The sequence below is a fragment of the Colossoma macropomum genome, unplaced genomic scaffold (assembly GCF_904425465.1).
Source record: "Colossoma macropomum unplaced genomic scaffold, Colossoma_macropomum, whole genome shotgun sequence".
Taxonomy (NCBI): domain Eukaryota; kingdom Metazoa; phylum Chordata; class Actinopteri; order Characiformes; family Serrasalmidae; genus Colossoma; species Colossoma macropomum.
In genome coordinates this window covers 36,262,451-36,286,681 of record NW_023494803.1, presented here as the reverse complement: position 1 = coordinate 36,286,681, position 24,231 = coordinate 36,262,451, and the positions used below count along the sequence as shown (strand labels likewise).

At 38.8% G+C, this 24,231-nt stretch overlaps 1 protein-coding gene across 2 annotated transcripts in view; it reads left to right on the top strand.

The window, feature by feature from the left end:
* Positions 1–16,983, top strand: part of tdp1 (tyrosyl-DNA phosphodiesterase 1) — a 53,226-nt gene extending 36,243 nt beyond the window's left edge. For both annotated transcript variants that reach the window (XM_036593910.1, XM_036593909.1), the window contains exon 16: positions 16,592–16,983. In XM_036593910.1, the coding sequence (XP_036449803.1) occupies positions 16,592–16,701 (110 nt within the window). In that variant the 3' untranslated portion in view covers positions 16,702–16,983. The remainder of the gene's footprint in view (positions 1–16,591) is intronic.
* The last annotated feature ends 7,248 nt before the right edge of the window (positions 16,984–24,231 follow it).

The window sequence follows — 24,231 nt, the reverse complement described above, 5'->3', positions numbered from 1 at the left end:
GTCTGCGCATGTTTTGGGGCGACGATGAAACCAATTACATGCTTGACGAAATGAAGAATTTAAATATTCTTTATTTTCTAGATGATATATGTTCATATTTTAGGTAAAGTGGGTCGAGGTTTTTTTTTTGTTTTTTTTTTTTAAAGCCGTGGCATGAAGTTAGATTTTTCCATTCTGTTTACGTCACGTCTTCTTCTGTGAGTTTATTGGCTGGTTGCAAAGCAGAAACCCGATTACCATCTGACTCATGTAGACCTGGAGTTTCCCCATTATCTGATTACTTAGGTGCATATAAACATGTTGATCAGATTACAAAATCTGATTTTCTGCAGTTATCGGATTATTAAGTGCATGTAAACGCACTCAGTGTTTTAAAACGATAGTTTGGAGAAAAGATTTCGTTTTTTTTTTTTAGACCTCTGTGATGGAAACTGTCTCTGCTGGTGTCAAATTGTCGCTCACAGGGCATGCTGATGACAAGCAATTAACTCATTATCACCAGCAGAATAATCACAACTTCCAGTCGGTTAGATCATTATGCTGTTGCAGAACCGCAAAACATTTGCGAGCAAATAAAGGATAGTAATTTTGCCATCAACACAAATGGTTATTATCTTCACACATAATCTACGTATAAGTCGACAGTTTTTTTTTCCTGCGTTTTATTTTTCCTGTATGACAAAATTGCTTTTGAAACCCAGCTTCATGAATGCAGGCGGAATGATATGCCGTCACTCAGTTGGCCCTGGTATTTTGCTGTGCCTTTCTGATTAAGTTGAAATAACAGGGTCCAAAATGTACTCATTCACTGATATAACCTAAGAGCTAAAGCCAGCTCTTGGCTCTGTGAAGGCGACAGACGTTCATTGAGCTGAAAAGAAGAACGCTGGCTGGGTGATTCAGTGGCCTTTTTTTTTCTATTACCAGTCTCTCTTCATGTCGTCAGCAATCAGTTTGTCTTTCTGAAATTGATGACATAATTGTTCTCATCACATATCTTTGCGCTGCCTGCTAGACAGACTACCACTTGCGCGTGACGAATGTGTGGTATATCTGTGTAAGTGTCAGTCTCTGGTCATTTTGATTGCTTAGTCCTTCACTGCAGTAGAAAATCAGAAAATCAGTCACTGCCCACAGGTTTCTCAGTAAATGATTATAGTCTTTACCGCAGGTCTTTGCCCTGACGCACTGGCTGGCTGACCTCTGTTCGCACAGAGCATGGTGACTGCCTGTAATCGGTGGCGCCATTGAAACGGAGGGTCTCATCAGTTTATGAACTGAGGAAAAAGCCCTCTGTGGTTGCCATGGCAGTGCACATCTTTAATAACAGAGGCTAGCCTGGCCAAGGGCTGTTAGCCGTGTCATGGGATGAGTGGGTTGAGCTAGGGCTTGAAAAAAAGCAATCTGTGTCTCTCAGTCCAGGGAAGGGACACCATTAAAGAAGATCTACATGATTATTTTAGGGTTCCTGCAGATCCTTAAATGGTCATGGGTCTTAAAAATTGAAGGGAATAAAATGTCTGAAAATGGTTCATTTTTTTACCATTAGAGGCATTAAATTGTGTTGAGAAGGAGTCATTGAGTATATTAAATCAATTCAGAATAGTCTGCCAACCGAAATACATATATGTGTATATATATATGTACGTATGTATGTGTGTGTGTGTGTATGTATACAAACCTTGTTTCTCCATGTCGGAAGAAAACCTTGTATCTCCAAAATGGTAACTTTACAGGAGAAGGAAAAAGCATTCTCTACTTTTAATGGAAGTCAATGGAACCAGACTTTTTTTCATGTAATTTTGGGTCATCTCTACACACAATGTAAGGACAACAGGCATTTTCAAATTATGTCAAAAACTGAAGATACAAAAATGTAGATACAAGGTTTTGTTCCAACAACAGCGTCTAAACTAGCAGTCTGGCATAGTACATTGAGTGTTTAAGCCTCAAGTCTGAAAAAATGGAAATTCTGGTCTTCTTGGTGATAAAACCTCAAAACTCTAATTCATAGAAAATAATCGCATTTAAATTAAAGTTATTTATTGGTCAGAAAAATCGCAATTAGATATTTACCCCAAATGAAGCAGCCCTAATACTAGGGCTGTTGTCATCATGAAATTTTAGTTTAAGTAGCTGACGATTAATTGCCATAAATAATGATGATTAATCATTTATTTTATTTTATTTTTCATTGAATGTAACTATTAAAGTACAAAACCTAATGTGGCCAAATTGGCTGTCCTAGCCATCTTCCCAGCTATGTTTGATTATTAACACAGGTTGTACTGTCGAAATAATACACTGTACTGTGTACTCACACAAACGTCTACATAAACATGTAGAATCAAGCAAAGCTACACGAGAGAGACAATATAAGCTAAAACTCATTCTGCTGGCATACATGCTAAAAATGTTAGAACTAGCTATAACTTACCCTCCAAACATGGTAGAGGAACATTTTTTGTTTTCAGAAGCCCCATGATGTCTCAGTGAATGCATTTACTGCTTTCCTTTATTTTTATTCATTTGCCTCAACCCAACACAGACAGCTCACATTCTGCTTGTTACAGAAACAAATGTGGAAGATGACTGTAGTCCAAAATAACTGCAATTATCTCAAAGAATTGTGATCATCCTGGAGAATCATCTAGTCAATCATGTAATAATTGTGACAGGCCTACATAATGCATGCCATGTTTGAGTTTGTGTGCATAGCTGTGTGGTGGAAATGTTATTTTTGTTTGTTGATCTCTTGAAAAGTGGTAAAAATGTTGAGATTTTTTTGAAATCTGCAGCAACTCTGTACAGTGATTTTTTTTTGTTGTTTTTGTTCTTTTCTGCTTCTCTAATCAAATATAAAGCTGAATTGTGAACGATGTGGCTTTAGATATGAACTCTTAGAACGTCTGTGCCTGGTAGAAATTCACCTCGTAAATGTTTCGCTGGAGACTCTGAACGTTTGGCAAAATCTTTATTTTCTGGAGTCACGGCAAGGACAGAGTACTCAGCCACTGCTCTGCTGAAAGTTATTAGAATGGGGTTCTTTGGCCTTGCACTTGTTTGGAATAGCAGTTAGTCTCCTCTTTTTCACAGTACATGCTGGCTTCTGTAAGGAATGTTTGCTCTGCTATATTTTTCATTGAATACACAGCTGCCGTTTTGCCCTTGAGCAGAGCGTTTAACATCAGTCTGCTGTATGTTTCCTATAAACGTTTAGTAGCCATAGTGACATTAAGAGAGATTAATGACTTCTTTCTCTTAGGGTCACCAATTCTCCACTGCAGTAGCTTACTAAATCTAATTGCATGTTAATTAAAACTGGTCATATCCTCTTTCTGTCTACGACTGGGGTCACTTGATCACATAATGTGGCCTTGATTCAGTGGTTCATGGAATGGTTTGCTGTCTGTGTCTGTACAGTAAATCAGACGGGTTTAGTGAACTCACGTATCCACTTTGCCTTTTAGAGGTGCACATTGTTAGAAACCTTGCACGCCTCAGAGAATTCGTGCTCCAGCGCAATGCCACAGGAGTGGAACACGGGCAATTAAAGCTTTTAGGAAACAGACGGATAACCTGTAGGCTCTACAGGCAGTCACAAAATCTCCATTGAGCACCATAGCAACCAAGCAACATTTCCCAGTGTTATCTTCTTTGCTCTACAACTAATGAGTGCATTTCTGTCGCTGTGGCACTTCAGATAAATTAGCCAAGTAGAACCGAATTGAATAAAAGTCCATTGGTAAACAATGCGGTTGACATACTGTATCAGTTCAAACAGCCAGGGTTTTAAATCAGCTTTTACTTTGATATTACTCACCTTTTGAGTGGTTGGCTGAGTTTTTAAGTAATAAAGATCATGTAGTGGAGCAAGAAATACAGAATAAATGTGTTTAATGGATAAAAACAACAAGACTAACACAGTGTTGGAGTTACACACCCTCATAGCCTCTTGAAGAGTCAGTTGTGTTTTTCAGTTGTTTTAACTTTTTGTTGTTTGAATGTTAGTTAGATGACGTTACTTATGTTTTTTTTTTCTGTTTGTCTGTCTTTACGACCATATGTGTGGTAGAGATTGTCACATTCATGAAATGCAGAGGCAGATTTACTGTGACGTTAAGAGGTTGAGAGCAAATAGCGTAGCAGTAAGAGGTTTGCTCAGATTTACAGTGACATTGAGAGCAAATAGCGTAGCAGTAACAGGTTTGCTCATTTGCTCAAATGAGGATTACTGGGATGTTTTTCTGCTTGTGCCATGTGAGGCACACGCATTTATCTCATTTACATGCAGCAGCAGCAATTCATAACGACACAGTCATGCAAAAAAAAAATGCCTAAAGCACTCTGACGATAATTTTCCTGGAAACGTTCTAACTGTTGTTGTAGGAGAACCTGAGGAAGAAGAAGACTTGTTTGAGCAGGATTTCAGATCAGCATGTTTAACTGACACTACTTAAAAAGCCCTCCTCTTCCTGCGTCACATTCAATGAGTAATTTGACGTGATGAGATTCTGATCAGTTGTAATGTTTTTGTATTGTAAGCAGTTTTAGCTTTAAATCCTATTTTTTAAATTAAAAATTTTAAAAATGATATTTACTAGTGAAGATTGAAAGTGAAAACTAGATGAAATTTAATATTTACTAGAGGAAGTTTAATTTTCACATGTGCAAATTGAATTCCTGAAATCAATGATTAAAGAATTACTAGGTGAAATGTAATGTTTACATGTGTAAATGTTCATTTTTTTAATAGTCCAGAAAAACAGCATGTTAAACTATATTTTTACAGTTACAATAAAGTGGGAAAAAAGAGTTAAATTCTTACCAAGGAGAATTGAAATCTCACATGCTAAAATATAATTCCCACAAATAAACGTTTAATTCTAAGATGTTATAATTTGATTTTTTATGTTGTTTGTCTGTTCTAGTATAAACAGCATTTTCCTGATCAAAAATTTAAGGCATCTTTACTAAACAATTTTCAATTATTTGCCTGAGCTTCGTCTATTAGTTGCTCTATTTCTGAAAAATTTGGTTGTCTTAGATTTCGTTTCTTTCATCATATCCTGTTTGGCAGCCAGCCAGAGCTTCACTTGGCAAGTCTTTAATATTTATGACCTCATTAACATGTCCATTTTGATTGGCTCATGCCTCGAACACCAGTGATCATATTGCAGCATTAAAAAGACACCTGTGTGCTAATCACTTATTTACTGTGCCACACATAACACTGTTACCGCTGAGTTCTATTAATCTGGCACTGTGTTTAATACACAGGTATGAGACAGCAAACCGTATATTCATAGCCTCCAAACTGTATGAATTCACTGATCCCTGTACAGTTCTTTGATAAAGAATGAGAAATATATTTTTACTTTATTTGACAAAAGTTATTTTTAAAGTTAAAGATAAACAGCCTCCCACACAGTGAAAGACACATATAAACACAATCAAAGGCAGTTAGACAGACAGAGGGAGAGAGAGAGACAGACAGACTGTGTCAGGCTGTGTTCTGTGATGAACAGTCACTATAAAAAGTCTTTGATGATGTAATATCATCTGCAAGGTGAGACTGAGAGTTAAATATATCTCTGCTGATGCATTTTTAAGGAAGTTCCACTCCAGACACAGCAACTTTAATGTTTTTTCCGCAATCAGACAATCCGATTAATACAGCACAACACTTCCTGGTGAGTGATGCGCTTGTGTACTGGCTTGTTTCTCATGTGTCCAACAAAAGAATTTTACATAAGTCAGTATAACTACTCATACCTGCCATCTGCAATCAGAACAGATGACTGTTTAGGCCAGGAAGTCTTAAAAAACAACAGATAGTGAAAAATAAATCTGAGCATGAGAGAATTTTTGACCAGAGTTTATTGGGAACCTGTATTAGACCACATTTCCCTTAGCCTAGCCTCCAAAAATACAACAAAACTGTATTTTAAACAGCTAAATCTATGGGTCGACACCTGTGTTCATGGTAGTCTTGGGAGGGTTTTCTGCTGCACAAAGTACCCAAAGCTTTGGCACCAGAAAAATGGAACTGTGCTTTTACCATTGGTCATCAGTCCAGTACTGAAGGTTCCAGTTTTATGGCTATTGGTACCTGCTTAGGACCTAATAGTGTTCTCCTCTATCTTTGGTAACACTGCAGCTGAAGCCAACAACAATAGCATGTCCCTTACTCTTTCAGTTGAGGACAAGGTCATCACGACCTATAATGGCCCCAGAATGTAAACAGTGGTATGTTGAGGTGTTGATTGCTGCTTTTAGAATTTTTTCTTTTACTTAATCATTATAATCATTAATGCTGGCCCCTACAGAATTACTTTTTTTATTATTTATATAATTATATACATAATTCTGTGTAATGGTAGACATGTGAGAGTGTGTAAGCTCAGAAAATTGTATGTTGTCATCACAACTAGTGCTGTAGTAAGCAAGATAGCAATTCTGATCGTTCACACTGAAGAGACAAGTTATGCTTTGCTTAACTTTACACACAAGTCTTGTGTTTAATTATAAACATATTTGTGATTATGAGTGCAAAACAGTGCAGTGTACTGTTTCATATCAGCCTGTAAGTTGACCTATGTCCAGCAGGTACCTAAATAGCAAAATTAGTTGATTTAAAGGCCATTACACACTAAACATGATGCAAATATGTGGCCCAAAAATGGCAAACAGACAGAGTGAAACTATATACATCAGACATAGCACTGTTTAGTGGGGAATTTCACAGTGTTGTTTGCGCAAAACAAAAACAAACAGCTGGGCTGAATGACAAGTACAAAAATATACAATTTGCTCCTCACAAAACAGGCAAACGATGGCACTTTGTGGCCTAATTTCCATTTTGGGAAAGTGAAAGAGGCACAGAGAGTTTCTCCTCATTCAGGAGCTGGAACTTTGAGAGCTCTTACATGCAACTCGGATGTCCGTAACCCACTTAGAGCAGCTTTTGGATACACTAGCACAATCGGGGACAAAGCAGACAAAGAATCCTTTTGAGATTTTTGTTTAAATTCTACTTGTGGGACACAACTCATCAGTCAACTTGTTTACCGCTGTGTCGAGTGGTGGGCGATGGAGGTGAAACATAGTGTTATTGGTTAATGTCATTTGGCCTCACTTACTGATGCAAAGTGCTGTCAGAATATGTAGGATATGTTTGAGGCAGCAAGACTTTGTCTATTGAGTCATACATCATGAAGCATTCTTAATATGAGCAGCAACTTGAACTAACCAGTTCAAAAGGGTCCATTTTGATTTTGAGTTGACTTCAAAATATTGCATGCCTAATTTAATATTCAACGCAGAAGACCTAAGCTCAAAATACTGAGAGAGCTTTGTTGATATAGAGACAACGTACTCCAGCTGGTCCCTAGCTCATATTGATGATGGGGGAGCAGGATACAACAGCAAATATTAATCAAAATTCACAGGCAGAATGTTTAAAACATGCCTGTTGGGAGTTTTTGGTCCCTATTATCTAAGATTATCCTTCTCTGACTTCACATTTTCATTTTGTTTCAAAAACAAATTCTTGAGTATAATAGTGTCATAATTACAACTTGACTTTTGCTGAATGAATCCAGAACCGCCCTGTGACCTTCTATTAGCTTTACTCTGTAACAATATTTTACACTCACTGTTTTTTGGGGGAATAAAACAAGAATCTGAGCAATTTTTCTAACTCTAGGCTTAATCTTGAGTTCAAATAAATTTCTGTAAAAGTATCTGCTATAGAGCACTTGTATATTAATAATAAGTCGTATTTTCATTATATAGGGCTTTGCTTTATTATGCTTTACATATCAACTGCATTAGGCTGCAGTTTGCTTCATTTTTCTAGTTGTACTGAATGAAGAGCATTTTATTAGGAAAACTATACTAATACTGGGTAGGGCCTCCTTTTGCTCTCAAAACAGCCTCCGGCATGGATTCCACAAGATGTTGGAAACATTTCTTTGAGGTTCTGGTCCATGTTGACATGGCTGCATCATGCAATTCCTGCAGATTTTTTAGGTGCACTTCCATGCTTTGAATTTCCCAATCTTCCACATCCCAGAGGTGCTCTTTTAGATTCAGATCCGGTGACAGGCCACTGAAGAATATTGAACTCATTGCCATGTTCATTAAACCAGTTTGAGACAACTTTAGCTTTTGTGACATGGTGCATTATCATGCTGGAAGTAGCCATTAGAAGATGGGTAAATTGTGGCCATGAAGGGATGTACAAGCTCAGCAACAATGCTCAAATAGGCTGTGGCATTCATTTATTAGTGTTAACAGGCCCAAAGTGTGCCAAGAAAACACTCCCACACCATTACACCACCTCCACCAGTCTGAATGGTTGACACAAGGCAAGTTGGGTCCATGGATTTATGCTGTTGGCACCAAATTCTCACCCTGCCGTCTGTGTGCCTCAGCAGAAATCGAGATTCATCAGAGCAGGTTACGTTTTTCCAGCCTGTGTCCACTGCAGCCTCAGCCTTCTGTTCTTGGCTGACAGAAGTGGAACCTGACATGAACTTCTGCTGCTGTAGCCCATCCACCTCAAGATTTGATGTGTTGTGCATTTTGAGATAATTTTCTGCTCGCCACAATTGTATAGAGTGGTTATCTGAGCTACTGTAGTTTTAGTGTCAGTTCAAATCAGCCTGGCCATTCTCCATTGACCTCTTTCGTCAACAAGGCGTTTCTGTCTGCACAACTGCCGCTCGCTGGATGTTTTTTTCTTTATTGCACCATTCTGTAGAGTAAACTCTAGATTGTTGTGGGTGAAAATCCCAGGAGATCAGCAGTTATAGAAATACTCACACCAGCCCGTCTAGCAGCAGCAATCATGCCACAGTCAAAATCACTGGGATCACGTTTTACTCATTCTGATGTTTGATGTGGACGTTATCTGAAGCTGCTGGGCTGTATCTGCATGATTTTATGCACTCCCACGCGATTGACTGATTAGATAATTGCAATGAATAAGTAGATGTACAGATGTTCCTAATAAAGTGTTCAGTGATTGTATTAGAAGTCATGCTACTACACAGAGTACATGCGGGGGGGGAATAAGTGGAACTGATGGTCAGTAAAAATGTATGTCCCCATGTTTATTCTGTTGAGACCGTTACATTGCTGTGCTTATCAGAAACCCTCATCCTTGGAACAGCTAGTTCCTCAGTAGATTTTTCCTGAGATGTACATTCAAAGAGCTTTGTCCAGGTTGCTATTCACTGGCTGAAGTAAAAAAAAATGTGATACCACATCTCATTTCCTTGGTCTAGTTTTTTTTAGTTAAAAAGCTCAAACAGTTCTAACCGTATTTGTATTGGAATATTAACAGTGGTGTGAGATGGTCAGGGACGTGTATGTGGATCTGGGTAATTTGCTAAATGCCCCCCTTTCAGCTCAATATTCCACACTTCACTGTTCATCCAACCATAGAGGCTTAAAGGGACTATATCTGACATTTTTCTTGTATTTTACCTTTTTTTCATTGAGGTTCACTCATAATGCTTGTGTGGTTTCATGTACTGAAGAAACAGTTGTAATTCATTTTTACATTTTTATTTTCCAATCTCTCTTTATCCCATAGAACTTAGGCTCTCTGTGGCTGCCCTGTGTTGTGTCTCATTCAAACAGCTGTCCAGGCTAAAACACTCCCTATAACTTCAACATGAAGGGGGTGGGACTAAACTGCTGTAGCCTGTACATTTGTAGATGGGTTGATTTTCAGAAATGGACTGTATGAACTCAAGTGCGAACAGTATGGTTTAAAAGTTTAAAAGCTTAAAAAGTTCATATACAACATTAGACTCTTTTACTTTAAAAAAGGGAATTTTAGGAATGTTAAGGGCCTAATTCTGTCCACTTTTTTGATATTTCAGTGTAGTATTTAATTTAAACATCATCAAAACATGCCATTTACTTCCTGGTCCATACAGTTTGAAGCCAGGACTAGTTTAAATTTTTTAATTTCTGTTAGACATATAGAGATTGCACAAGGCTTTTTAAAGTTATGGTAGTCTTTATAGCATAAATTCATGTTTCTATAGCCATCAGATAACTCCCTTAGCCAATGAATAATGGACAAACCATAGAATATGTTTATGCTGCACTGCATGAAGGCTGTTTTTTTTTATTTTTTTTTGCTTCAACCAAGGTCACCACTGAGTATTTATTTTAATGTCTTAGAACCTAAATTTCCCAGCCTACTATGAACATAGCAGGCTAGTGTTTGCTTACTTTCCAACACATCACCCCAGTTCAACTTCCAGTAAACAATTAGCAAGTAAAATGCTTTTATGTGAAGAGTTTTTAAGACTACCATTCTATACAGAGTTGGCAGTTTTTTGGTTAGACCTTAGAGCTACACTCATTGTTCATTTTATCAGAAACACCTACTATAAACCTACACTCGGTAGGTTTCCAGTTACTGACTGTAGCCTATTTGTTGTGCACAGTATATCAGCCATTCTTCGGCCAGGGTTATACACTCCCAGTCCTGGAAAGATGCAGTTCCAGCAGCTTGAAGATGGTGTGGCCCTCCAGGACTGCCCATCAGTGGAATCAGACCATTGTAAGGCGACTAATGATGAGATATTATTTGGATGGTGGACAAGCACGGTGGTGGCATGGTAGTGTGTGTGACGCTGGTGCGAGGGTCTTACTAGGAGTTTTAAACACCTCAGTGTCACTGCTGGCTTGAGATTAGTCTGCCAAGCCAAGAGTGTGACTGTGGTTTAAAACTGGCCATTAATGAGGGGCTAGTGCAGGGGTGTCCAATCTTATCCACCAAGGGCTGGTGTGGCTGCAGGTTTTCTTTCCAAACAAGCTGAAGCACACCTAATCGGTTGGTCTTAGTCTTCAAACATTTCATCAGGTGACCTCCTGCTTTGTAGGAGTGAAAACCTGCAGCCACACCAGCCCTCTTGGGATGAGATTGGACACCTCTGGGTTAGAGGATGAAAAACAGATTGCAATGATTTGCAAATCTCAGACGTTTTATTCACAATAGAACATAGAACACATATCAGATGTTGAAAGTGAGGCATTTTACCATTTCATGAAAAATATTAACTCATTTAGAACATGATGGCTTAGCATTGTCTTGCTGAAATATGCAAGGCCTTCCCTGAAAGAGACGTTGTCTGGAGGGGGAGTATGTTGCCAAAACCTGTATATTTCATTCAGCGTTAATGGTACCTTCACAGATGTGCAAGACACCTATGCCATGTGCACTAATGCTCCCCCATACCATCATGGATGCTGGCTTTTGAACTGTGTGCTAATAACAAGCTGGGAGGTCTTTAGTCTGGAGGATGCAGTGTCCATTATTTCCAAAAAGAATTTCACATTTTGATTAATATGACCACAGGACACTTTTCCATTTTGCCTCAGTCTATCTTAAATGAGTTTTGGCCCAGAGAAGTTGGTGGCATTTCTGGATCCTGTTTATATATGGTATTTTTTTATATATGTGATTCACTGAATCTTTTGATGATATTATGTACTGTAGGTGATGAGGTACACAAAGTCTTTGCAATTTTACGTTGAGGAACATTTTCTGAAATCGTTCCATAATTTTAGACGCAGTTTTTGGCAGATTGGTGAACCTCTGCCCATCTTTGCTTCTGAGACACTCCGCCTCGCTAAAATGCTCTTTTCATACCCAGTCATGTGAGTTAGTTGCAGATTGCTCCTCCAGCTGTTTTTTTAGTACCACTTACTTTTCCAGCCTTTTGTTGCCCCAACTTTTTTGAGATGCGTTGCTGCCATCAAGTTCTAAATGAGTTAATATTTTTCATGAAATGGTAAAATGTCTCACATTTCAACATCTGATATGTGTTCTATGTTCTATGAGATTTGCCAATCATTACATTCTGTTTTTATTTACATTTATTTACATTTTACACAGCATCCCAACCTTTTTGGAATTGGGGTTGTAATTGTGCATGGAAAACGATGAGCTGTAGTCTCTAACTGTGCACCAACAAGATAAATATTGTGATCTTATTCAAATACTGAAAGGATTGTCTGAATTGTGAGGTTGTGAAGAAGTCAGAATGTGAATTTTGCTACACAAGTGTGGCTAATAAGGTGGCCGGTAAAAACCCAGCAACACCGCTGCGTCTGATACACTTGTACCAGCACTACGCACAACCATGTATCACGGCTGTGCTGAAAACAGTCCACCACCCAAATAATATCTGGTCGGTAGTGGTCCCTTTCTGTCGATTAGTGTGTGCCTGTCAGCCCTTTCATGTAGACAGGTGACAAGTCTGCCTGTGCTGCCCTCACCTTACCTCCATGATGAGGAAGGCATGGTTTAATTAGGCTCTAAATCACCGTGGGAGTTCTGCCATCTTTCACACATACGCTCTACCTGCACATTGCAGGAAATGTCAGGGGAGCAGCACAGTATGGATTACCATTAGAATGATGCACTGCTGTTAGTTCATGGAGATGCATTTACTTACCGCCTGTGAAAAGAATGAAAATTGGTGCTAATGATGATGCGCGTAAATCAGTGCTTAATGCTAATTGTGTTGTGTTTTTTCTTTTTGGATGCAGTCAGTGCATTTCTGAATCCATTCGAATGAGAGAAACGTTAGGGACATTTTTAAGTGTGAATATTTTCATATGGAGCGGAGTTTCTTAGTGTTCTCCTTGTTGATCATTCAGATAATTACCATGTCGTCTTTTTTATGTGCAGATCACATCTGCTGGAATACTTTAGTGGTCGTGATAAGCGACATTCTGCTTCCTCTGAAAGCACGATTCTGCTTTTTCTGTGACATTTATGCCCGTTTGTGAATATTTTATACTAATTGAGGAGTGCCTTCCTCTCCTATGTGTGGTGAGACAGAAAGAAGTAGCCACCCTTGACCAAAACATATAAACTTTGACATTTGCCTTTTGTAATTAGCAGTTTAATGTAGTTGCAGTCCGAGGATGCAGCTGTATGTGTGCACAGTGTTGAAAGTAGGTCTCATTCCAGGCTCTGTTCAGAACATTCAGCTTCTTTTTTATTGAGAATGTTTTATTGAAAGGATTTCATAATCGTAGGTATAAAGCGAAGCACTGAAGCCTCTTTATGGTGCTGCTTTTCTGAAAACGAAGGTCCCTTACAGATGATAAGGAGCTTTAGGACGTCTTGTGGGAGACAGAGGCGCACGCGAATTTCCCCTGTCAGCACTATTGTTTTGAATCTTATTCAGCAATGCATGGGGTGACTCATAAGCTCTGTTGGTTTGTTAATGTGTTTATGGGGATGTTTTGCTACGCTGCTGGGTTCTGTTTTCATGGTTCAGTTTAATCCTGTTGTGTCTGCTGGTTACCATGGACACTGTTGTACAGCCCATGCCATTATTTCTGGAAATCTGGATCTTACTACTAAGTGAATGTGACGGCGCATGGCAGTGAGATGCTTGCAGTGAGCAGCGAGTCTCCCTCACATTTTTCATCCTTGGTAACGTGCCCTACACCCAGCTTCAAAGGCTGGTTTAGTTCCAGATAGCGCTGGGTGTTCTGTCAACTATGTCAGTAGACCAGTGATGGTGTGAGACTGTGATATTGATTTTCAGTTTTGGCAGGATTGATGGACAGTGAGCCCTATTATATCCACAGTAACAATCTGTTTCATCAATTTGTGGCAGCCCTGTTGCCAAGCAGTTTGTTTAGTTCATTTTTTCAAATCAATTTTGTGCAGTTCATCAATCATATCCAAGACTTGGCAGTTTAATGTATTATATTAGTGCTGTCGACAAAAGTAGAGAGGAGTAGAGAGCCAAGTTTTTAGTGATGACATGTAATTTGCTGGGTGCTTCAGATCATTATCAATGATATATATATCGCTGCTGTCGGAACAAAACCTCGTATCTCCAAACTGAGAACTTCACAGGAGAAGGAAAAAGCATACTTTACTTTTAATGCAAGTCAATGGAACCAGATGTTTTTCCAAGCAATTTAAGGTCATTTCTTTTGATCCATTCATCATGAAATATACACACAATGTAAAGAACAACAGGCATTTTCAACTGACCAAAATGGAGATACGAGGTTTTGTTCTGACAGCAGCGGTGTGTGTGTGTGTGTGTGTGTGTGTGTGTGTGTGTGTGTGTGTGTGTGTACGTGTATATATATACGCCAATCAGGCATAACATTATGACCACCTCCTTGTTTCTATGCTCATTGTCCATTTTATCAGCTCCACTTACTATATAGGTGCACTTTGTAGTTCTACAGTTACAGACTGTAGTCCATCTGTTTCTCTGCATACTCTGTTGGCCCCCTTTTACCCTGTTCTTCAGTGGTCAGGACCCCCATGGACCCTCACAGAGCAGGTACTATTTGGGTGGTGGATCATTCTCAGCACTGGTGGTGTGTTAGTGTGTGTTGCACTGGTCTGAGTATGTGTATATATATATATATATATATATATATATATATATATATGTGTGTGTATGTGTATCTGTTTTTGTTTCATCTGACCAGAGTACATTGTTCCAAAATGGTTCTGGTTTGTCTAAATGCTTGTGTTTAAAATATAGATGCACACTCCTGTGCTTCTTTTTCAGCAGAGGAGTTTTGTGTGTCGTGTAGGAAGGGAGATGATGGTGGTGCAGTTCATCGCTAATTGTTTATGTAACTGTTGTTTCTGCTGAGTTCAAGTCATCCTACAACTCTTTTCAGTTCTTTTCAAGTGGCTGCTGGCGTCTCTCTTACCTTACCTATCATTATTTACATCTTGCATGATTCACCTGTTTGAAGACAATTAGTTGTGGTTCTGTGAACTTGCATGTTATTGAACCAGTTGTGCTGCCAGAAAAGTTAAGGTTTTTGCTTTCAGCTTCTGTGGATTTTTCCATTCAAGTTTTGTTTAATAATGTTGTCCCTGAGAACTTTAGGAAGCTCCTTCACCTTTACCATGATTGCTGCATAAAATCTTCTCAGCCAATGGCGATGTCTTCTTTTATAATGCCACCAGGTACATTTTGCACAAGAACATTTTTGTTTTTATTTTTACAGCATTAAAATGGGGTTAGGGTGTCTGTGGTGGTGGAAATGGCTGCAGCAGAGCACATGATAGAAAGACCATACATGACATCCAGATGCTAGCACTTCTTGTGCTTTGTAATGTGCCCTACTTCCAACTTTTGGAGGTCTTTTCAGGTCCAGGTAGCACTGGGAGAAGTATATCGCCTATAGCAGTATACAGTATTGATGTTTTAAGCTTGTTTATGCTGAGAGCCAGTACAGTAACAAATGTACCAGCCAAACACATCATTAACACATCATGTTTAATGTAAAAAATCTTATGATTCACTTTGAAAGTAGCTTTTGTGTACTTATTTGCGAATTTCTATTGGCACTATAATAGGATTTTTAAGATCTCTAGCTGAAATTTAGACATTTGAAGCTTGTAACAGTAACCTGTTCTTTACTCTGAATGTTACAATTTGGATGTTGTACAACCTCTTCAGTTAAGATTTAAACTCAAAGCCTGTCTCTGAATATTATTAGAGCTTTAGCTATGTGCCCAACTTACTTTAGTGGGGACAGAATAAGGTCCTGTTTGCCCACAGTGAGCCTCTATGAACCATCCATGAAGTAATCAGCTGAATCAGTCACTAACAAAAAATTATGTGTGTGTGATTTCTGACATTACCTCACTGTTTTCCGCTGTCCTGTCCATCAGAGATATCTCTATAAGGAATGGCAGCTGTGACGGTGAAAGTATGAAGGCAGGGTGAGTGGGAGTGTTTGTTAGAGTGGGGCAGGATGTTTGCTTGATGTGACTTCATCAAACAACAAATCCTAGGAGCCTGTAGAGTCACATGCTTTCTTGGAATATGTGAAAACAGAGACTTCACATTTCACAGTTTTTTTGGATGGTGGATACAAAAAGTAACATACAGATGAGTGACAGATTATTGTGAGTGACATATAAGTGTCTTAGGAAGGTGTTGAACCACCATGAGCCGCCAGAACAGCTTCAGTACGCATTTGCATAGATCCTATAAGTCTCTGGAACTGTACTGGAGGGGTAGAACACCGTTCTTCCGAAGGATATTTCCTCTTTTTATTTTTTATTTTTTCTGGACAATGGCTGTGGAGAGTGGTGCCTAACACATCAGTCCAAAATCTCCCAAGGGTCTGCAAAAGTCCATCACATATGATTTACATCCTTTCACACATCCACACTTTTTTCCATTCTCATTTGTCTCTGCAGTACAGCACAAAAGTCAGAGACCACCCTTCATTTATTTGATTTCCAGTCAAAATGACTATTAAGTACAAATTATTCAAAAATGACAGAGGCCTCAACGAAATATCAGTTTTTTCATTATTTAGTTTGTCCACCTTTCACTACAGCTTCCATTTTTTTGGGAGAATTGCTTTCAGTTTTTCAAAGAAATCTGATGATTTTTTTTCCAGTTCAGTCTTAGAATTTGGTTGCAATTTCTGCATCATTGTTTGCATGTTTTTTGAAGAGCGTGTGGTCACTTTTAAAAGAACTACATCTTGTGAAACAATAAACTTACCAGTGTTGCTTTGCATATCCTCTTTTTCTCTTTAGATCAGCCATGGATCTGGAACATCCCTTACACACAAGCACCAGACACTCATGGGAATATATGGGTTCCCGTCCTGAAAACCTTGCAATGCTATGCTATGGACCAAAAGTAAGACAGGAAGATGCTGCTGCTTCTAACTGTATGGACTGACCTTTGTTTTCTCACATGTGAACTAGAAGCCTATAGGCTAGTAAAAATGGTGCTTTGAAAAGAATAAAAACTGTATGAAACATTTTTTCCTAATCCTACATTTAGTTTTTAGCTATTAAAGGTGAATTCCGTCAATTTTTTAACGTTTCTGCATAATTAAACAGTAAAGCTGTAAAGTGATTCATAGTAGTGAGGAATACAGGTCTAGAGTAACTTGCCGAGTCTGAATTGTTCAAAGCAGACATCTGAAGTGTTTAATACCTATAAAATGGTGTTTACATGACCATTTGAATAATCGGATAGCTGCAGATATCCGATTATGATCAGATTATCGAGTGCATGTAAATGCAGTCATTGTTTTACAATAATTTTGAGAGGGTTTCTGCCTACATGTATTTATTAAAATGTATGCATGATGCAGACATACATAAAGGGTTTCCCCAAAAGGGCCTTTTTTCACCATGTTTTTTGCCCTTTTTTCCATTTTACCTTTTTCAATAATACATGTAAAAAGAGAGTAAACAAGATGGCTATATTTGCATTGTAGACGTTGTGTCCCCTGGTTCCCATCACCTCCACTGTAAAGAAATTTGAATCGGTACGTTTCTCTACAGTTAACCATTTCACATCAAACCACCCTGAATGACTGTTCATATATCAACCTCTGAATTATGCAGAAATGTTGAAAAATCATTGGAATTCCTCTTTAATATTGTTAGGCAGTAAATAAATAGTTGTAAATGTGCTGAAACTGTATTTTTATCTGTTTTGATATTCTTACTGTAGTGATGATTACCCCTTAAATATTTCTTTAGCTAGTATTATTTTTGTGCCTGAACAGTATGTGCACATAAGCTCTGTAATAAAACCTATTTTGAATTGCACAGGTTTCCCGTTGAGTCTTTCAGCAAGATGCAAATAGCAAAACGGCACCTCTTGAGACCAATTGCTGCTTTCGAGAAAGTGCTGCTTTTCTGTTTGAAGGACAGCTGCAAGCGATGAGGCAGGAATAATCACGCTCCAGCTCAAATCTGAGCGCTGAGAATTAGTTTGCATCCAGACCCACCAATCATTTCAGACGCCGTTTATTGCAATCATTTCTCTGCAAGTGTACTTTCAGTGTGTTTGCTGTGTAACATAAGAGACCAATCTGTTAGAGGGAAAACAAGAGAAATAAACGATGTGGGGAAGGAAAAATCTTCAGCTCTGGATATATTTCCCTTCAGAGATAGGTGCCATGGCGACTTTGTGTGGTGATTGGTTTCTTGCTTTATGTTACTGCGATGTCGTAAATGTGTACATTGATGACTATATACTGCATGATTGCACATTATTCAGTCATCTTATATGGAAATTGGTATGTTGCTTAGCAACAATGGGGGGGGGGCGGACCTCACCCTGCATTGATAATGTCATGGTTTCCAGTGGGCTATATGGTTTGATCTCAATCTCGATTTAGACCTGTTTGCTGCATCTCTCCCAAATGAGCACATCTAGGATCTGCATACATTAACAGAAAAAGCAGTTGAGTGCATGGCACTTGAGAGAGGAATATGAATTATGGATGTCACTCAAAGCCTACAAGGACATTTGTGACATTTGTGGATACCATTTTTGGCTTTGACTGAAATTCTGTCTCCCATCCTAAAAAGGTCATTCAGTATTGATCTCGGAACAGTTTGGTTATTTCTATCCATTATCATGAGAGAACAACCAAATGGTGGGCACATAACATCTTTTCCAGTCAGAGTGACCTTATGGAAAGGTTATCCAGGTTCAAATTGTTTATTCCTTACACCAACAATTATGTTTTTGCCGTGATATATGCCTGATTTATATGAAGGCGGCCGTTCTGCATTTCACACCAATTGAGCCCTTGAAACAGAAAACCGTACATGTGACAATTTTTTTGTAAAAATCAAAAAGTAATTTATGGAATTGTTTGATGCCCTTTAGAAAGTAGAATGTTATACAAAATAAAGTAGAAAACAAAATAACTGATAATCCAAAAAAGGTAGAATGGGTAAGATATGGTTTTCATTGGAGGGGCTCAGTCCACCCAGTAATGTCCATATCTGATCTGTGGTCCGTATGCTGTCTGAGTTTGCCTGAGCAAAAATCTGAAGAAATTGTATTTTTTTTTTATGTATTTATGCTTTTTAATCATATTGCTAAAAAGTGAGCTAACAGTCTATTATGAATAAAAGGATGAAAATTATGAGGGATGCAAAATGATCAGTATTGGCATATCATTTCTTTAAAAATAATTATTGACATTGTACAGATGTTTAGATGTTTGACGATATATTAATTGCTTGTTCTAGTTTTACCTTGAGTTTTGCCTTTGGTTAGTGAAGCGTGTGCTTGATTGGATTGAAGTCGAGTGATCTGGGTTGACCGTTACAGAACGTCCCACTTCTTTGCCTTAAAAAAAGGCTTGGGTTCCTTTGCTCTGTGCTTTAGATCATTGTCCATTTGCACTATGAAGCATCATCCAATGAGTTGGAATCTGTGCAGATAATACAGCGCTATACACTTCAGAATTCATCCTGCTGCTTTTGTTAGCAGTCACATTATCATTAAAGACAAGGGAACCAGTTCCATTGCAGCCGTACCTGCCTATGCCGTAACACTAACTCCACCATGCTTGACAGATGAGGTGATGTGCTTTGGATTATGGGCACTTCCTTCCCTTCTCCATACTCTTCTCTTCCTGTCATTATAATGCAAGTTGACCTTTATCATCTGTCCATAAGATGTTGCAGCAGGCTTTTTGAGATATTTTTGGCAACCTCTAATCTGGTCTTCCTGTTTATATATTGATCATTGACACAGATACATTTACCTTCAGGAGGGAGTTCTTAATCTGGCCAACTGTTATGAAGGGGTTTATCTTCACCAGGGATAGAAATTTTCTCTGTCATCCAGCACATTTTTTTTTCCTATTGTTTTCGGGGCCTTTTTGGTGTTGATGGTGAATGTACCAAATAGATGGTTTGGCCACACCTAATGTTTTTGCTGTTTCTTTGATGGGTTTGTTTTGATTTTTCATATTATTGTTAATATTTATGGACCCAAATGAACAACCGATATGCACATGTATAAGCCCACAATTCCCACATCTGTGCTTCCCTAAAAGTGACGTGATGAAAAATATTCATTACAGTTAGAGTCCAGTTAGATGTTCATCCAAGGTAAGACTATATAATACTTTTCCCACTTTTGAACCAATCAGAACAAGTTCTGTGGCCTTTTTCCTTATACATATATATAAATTAGATTTGAATGGGTTAATGCTTTGTATAGGCTCAGTCAAAATTGACAAGTCTTTTGTGTGTTTAATGACATGCTCTTTAAGGAAACCATATGCACCACTGTCCACATTGATTGAGTCATGACAGTTTCAGTAGCTAAAAGAAAAAGACAAGAAAAAGAAAACAATCAGCCAGATAAGAACATGTTAGAACAAGCCTCACACTAAGCCCCTCCAGAGAGTGTGTGCCAATGAGAGATCTTTTAAAGCTAAGCACTGGAACCTTCAGTACCATGGACAGCAGACAGCAACATCTCAAGCCGTGTTGAGTTGCATGGATAGTGCATGGATAAGCAAATGTATATTGACCTATTCTTTTTGCTGCTGTACTCTAACACATTTCAAATGCAACAATAACTGTAAGCTGAAGTGCCAGCTTTTAATTCCAGGCTATTTATATTCAAGGGACTATAATTGGCTGCTCAGTTGTTTCTTGGCCAGCTGTGTGTTGTTGCATCCATAGTTCATGCAGAAGAGAGCTAACAAAAGGTCTGGGATTGATTCTAGGCCTGCCATTTGCATCTGGAGTTGGTTGCTGTTGCCTCTCACCATGAGGACGTGTCCGTCCCGGTAAAGCAGGCCATCAAGAGGCTGAAAAATGCAAGTAAATCAATCAGAGACAGAACCAAAACACTAGGACTAACACATCTGTTTGGAACAGAGCACAGAAGCAAACTGGTGAGCTCAGTAATAGTAAACAACCTGGCAGACCACTGAAGGACCACTGCACAAAGAATACTTTCAATCCTGAACAGATCAAGAATGCAGGAATAGACGTTTCAAAGCCTCTAAGCATAAAGAGGAGGAAACAAGAGCTGGAGCTCAAGAAGCGAATCTCTTCTAAGCATTAAAAACAGAAAGTCCAGTTTGCTACAAAGTGCATAAAACAGCCTGTAGAGTTCTGCTAGTCTTGTACACTTGAGATGACTGGCCTGTTCCAGAGTGATGTAACAAGAAGAGACAACATCCAAAGCATACTGCTTCGTCTGTGAAACATCTTTGAAATACAAATACTGACATGGGCTTATAAAGCATTCAGTAGGACTGGCTCACTTTATTAATAATGTGACTGCTGACAGCAACAAGATACAGCTATAGAGTTTTTCCTGGCCAAATATTCTTGACTGGCCAATGGACTATACAAACAAGTTTTATTTAAGTTAATTTATATTTCGTTTAAGATTATGGTCATAGAATTCTTAGGTACAAAAATACACACACATCATCTAAACCATCGGGCGGAAGGCAGGATACGCCCTGGACAGGTCGCCAGTCCGTCGCAGGGGGTACAAAAATAGTTTTGGTATATTGGAAACTGCATTAGACAGTCAGGATTCGGTTTACTGACAAAGCTATACAGGATAAACAAGACAAGGGGACAGCACAACAACACGAATCACACTGTATACATTAGTATCATACAATGGACAAGCCACAGTTCACAGTTCATACAGTACTGTGCAAATGCCACAATCCTAACAACCGTGCAAGGCCACCAAAACTGCCCCCATCAGATAAGCAGCACGTAAAGCTTTCATCTCTGAGAGAGAGGAGAAAATCAAGCTGCTTCAGATCTGAAAACACCCACAGGTGTTTCTGTCCATCCTTCCACTGTGAGAAGACGACTCAGCTCTATGAGTCTGAAAGGATGTGTAGGACACCGAAATTGGACAACTGAGACATGAAGTAAGGTTTTATGGACAGATGAGTCTAAATTTGTAACTGGAATTAGTTGGATTGTGAGAAGCTGAAAATGCAACCAACTTCTAAGACTGAACTTTGGAGGTGTGGAAAAAAATATCCCTGCAGATTCTTTAACAAACTGAAAGCAAGTCTCCTGAAAAGAATGGAAGCTGTAACAGATGCAACGTGTGGGCGTGATAAATACTGAAAAGGCTGATATATTTAGTTGTCGAGGCTTCTGTGTGATTATCTGTTTAAATATATCTTTCCTAGCACTGAAAATGAATAACTTCTACTTAATGTTCGTTTAGACAGGAAACTCAGTAAATGAAAGAGTGGTCTTTCACTTTTGCACAGTACTGTACTGTATTGTGGTGGAGTGGCATAATTAGAATCGTATAGGACCCCATATGAAAATGACTTTTAACAAAAAACAAAATTGTATTTTGTCACTACCAGGACAAAACCTTGTATCTCTGTTTTTGTTTTTTGCACTACTTATAAACGCGGTTGTCCACCGTGGGCCCAGTGTGCTTGTCCAAACACAGCCCCAATAGTTATGCTAATATTTGTGTGTAAGAGTATGTAAGCATTATTAAGCATGCAGCGCAGCAATATCCACGTACAATAACACACTACAGTTACTGCGACCTCTTGAAAATGCTGTGACAGAGCTGTGATTCATACATGGTTCACCCAATATAGATATAAAAAAGCAAACATTCTGCACTTTAACCTCATAGGCATTGTTTTATTTCCAGTGTGCCAGAGTACAGGGCAGCAACAACACCACTGTAAATGCGGCAGTGATGTAAATGAAAAAAATTGGCAAAATTTCATACATTTCAGACAAATCTGTTCAAAAACTCACAAAACATGACATGAACATGCTTTTTTCTTCTCATCATCAGCAGAGCCACCTTTCCAGTCTTGGCAAGCTTCGGCTTACAATAAAAACCTCTCCATTCTTTGAGAATACTATTAATTGCATTCCTTAAAACACCCCCAGCAGTAGTGATACTCGGTGCTTCAGAGCTATTTAAGTTCCTTTTGTTGCCAAGTAGGTTTATGATTCATGCATTTCTTTTTCTTTGGCCTTGCTTTCCCGGACACTTGACATTTCTAAGCTAGAGCAGCAAGAATTGGAGGGGCAGCATTTGTTGGAGACTCCTTAGTTTTGTCCTTGACCAAAGAATGAAATGCTTTATGTTAACAAAAAACCTTTATGTTGAGACTCAATAAGGCCTTGTACAACAGAATTGGGGTGGAATGGCCTGTATTGTATCTGCTGATGCTTCTCGTGTGTGTGTTTGGTGGACTAATGCCATTTGATTTGTTGTAAAATCACTGAGTTCTGTGGGAGTCTAGGTTTTCCTTAAAGAGGAATTCCATGGATTGTCAATATTTCTGCTTCATGCAATCCTTGAGATGAAAACGGAGTCATTCAGAGTGGCTTGATGTAAAATGCTGCACTGTAGAGAAACTTACCAGCCTGGATTTTCTTTACAGTGGTGGTGATAGGAACCAGGGGTTCAGTGCAAATATAGCCGTTTTATTTACTATCCAAAATGAGCAGTGAATCTAAACATGTCTTCATATATCTATAAATATATATATATGTATACACACATATAACTTTCTGTGATGTAGTTTTGAGAGGCGTGCAATGCTTCAGACGTCTGGTTCCTATCACCGTGAACAATTCTGACTCAGTAAATTTCTCTAGAATGGAACATTTCACATCAAACCACTCCGAATAGCTTTGTTTACATCCTACCGATTGCATTACGCATAAACACAGAAAAATCAGTGGAATCCCAGATGTTTACGGGTTACTTCTTACTCATGCTCCGCTTCATGAAGGCTTTGGCCTTGGGGCCCATGGTGAACCTCCTGCTATATGACTAACCAGAGTATGTATCATCTACAGATTTACTCAGGTGCATAGTGGGCTGTTGACACAGTCATTACTGTATAGGATGTATAGTAAGGAGAAGAAAACAGTGATAGTGATAAGCTAGTATTACTCGCCTGTATCTTCAACATCCATCTGCCTTATTTGACCTGTTTTGTCCTTTGAATTAGAAAATCCATAATCTTAATGACTGAATGTGCAGTGGTGTTTGCGATAAAGGGCACATGACAAATCAACAAAGAGCATCCTCTCCAGTGTCCACAACAGAGACTGCGCTTGCTAGATAGTTAGTCTGACCAAGCCTTTATCCCACAACCTTTTGTATGTTAACAGCTGCTCACTGTGTACCACAGAAAAAGGGCAAAACCTGCCAGATCGTCCTGTCCTAATGACTGTCAGTCTCAGAAACACCTGGAAGGGTACAAAAGCCATGAAAAGATGCTCTTCGTTGATTCCTCCTGTGCTGTTACACTACTGCACATTCTGGGATCCTGTTCAGATAGCTCTCCAGCAGGAGGGTTATGTCCGGGCCTGTTTCTAAAATGTGGGGGCCCCACAGACCCCAATGATAGTCTTTTGTA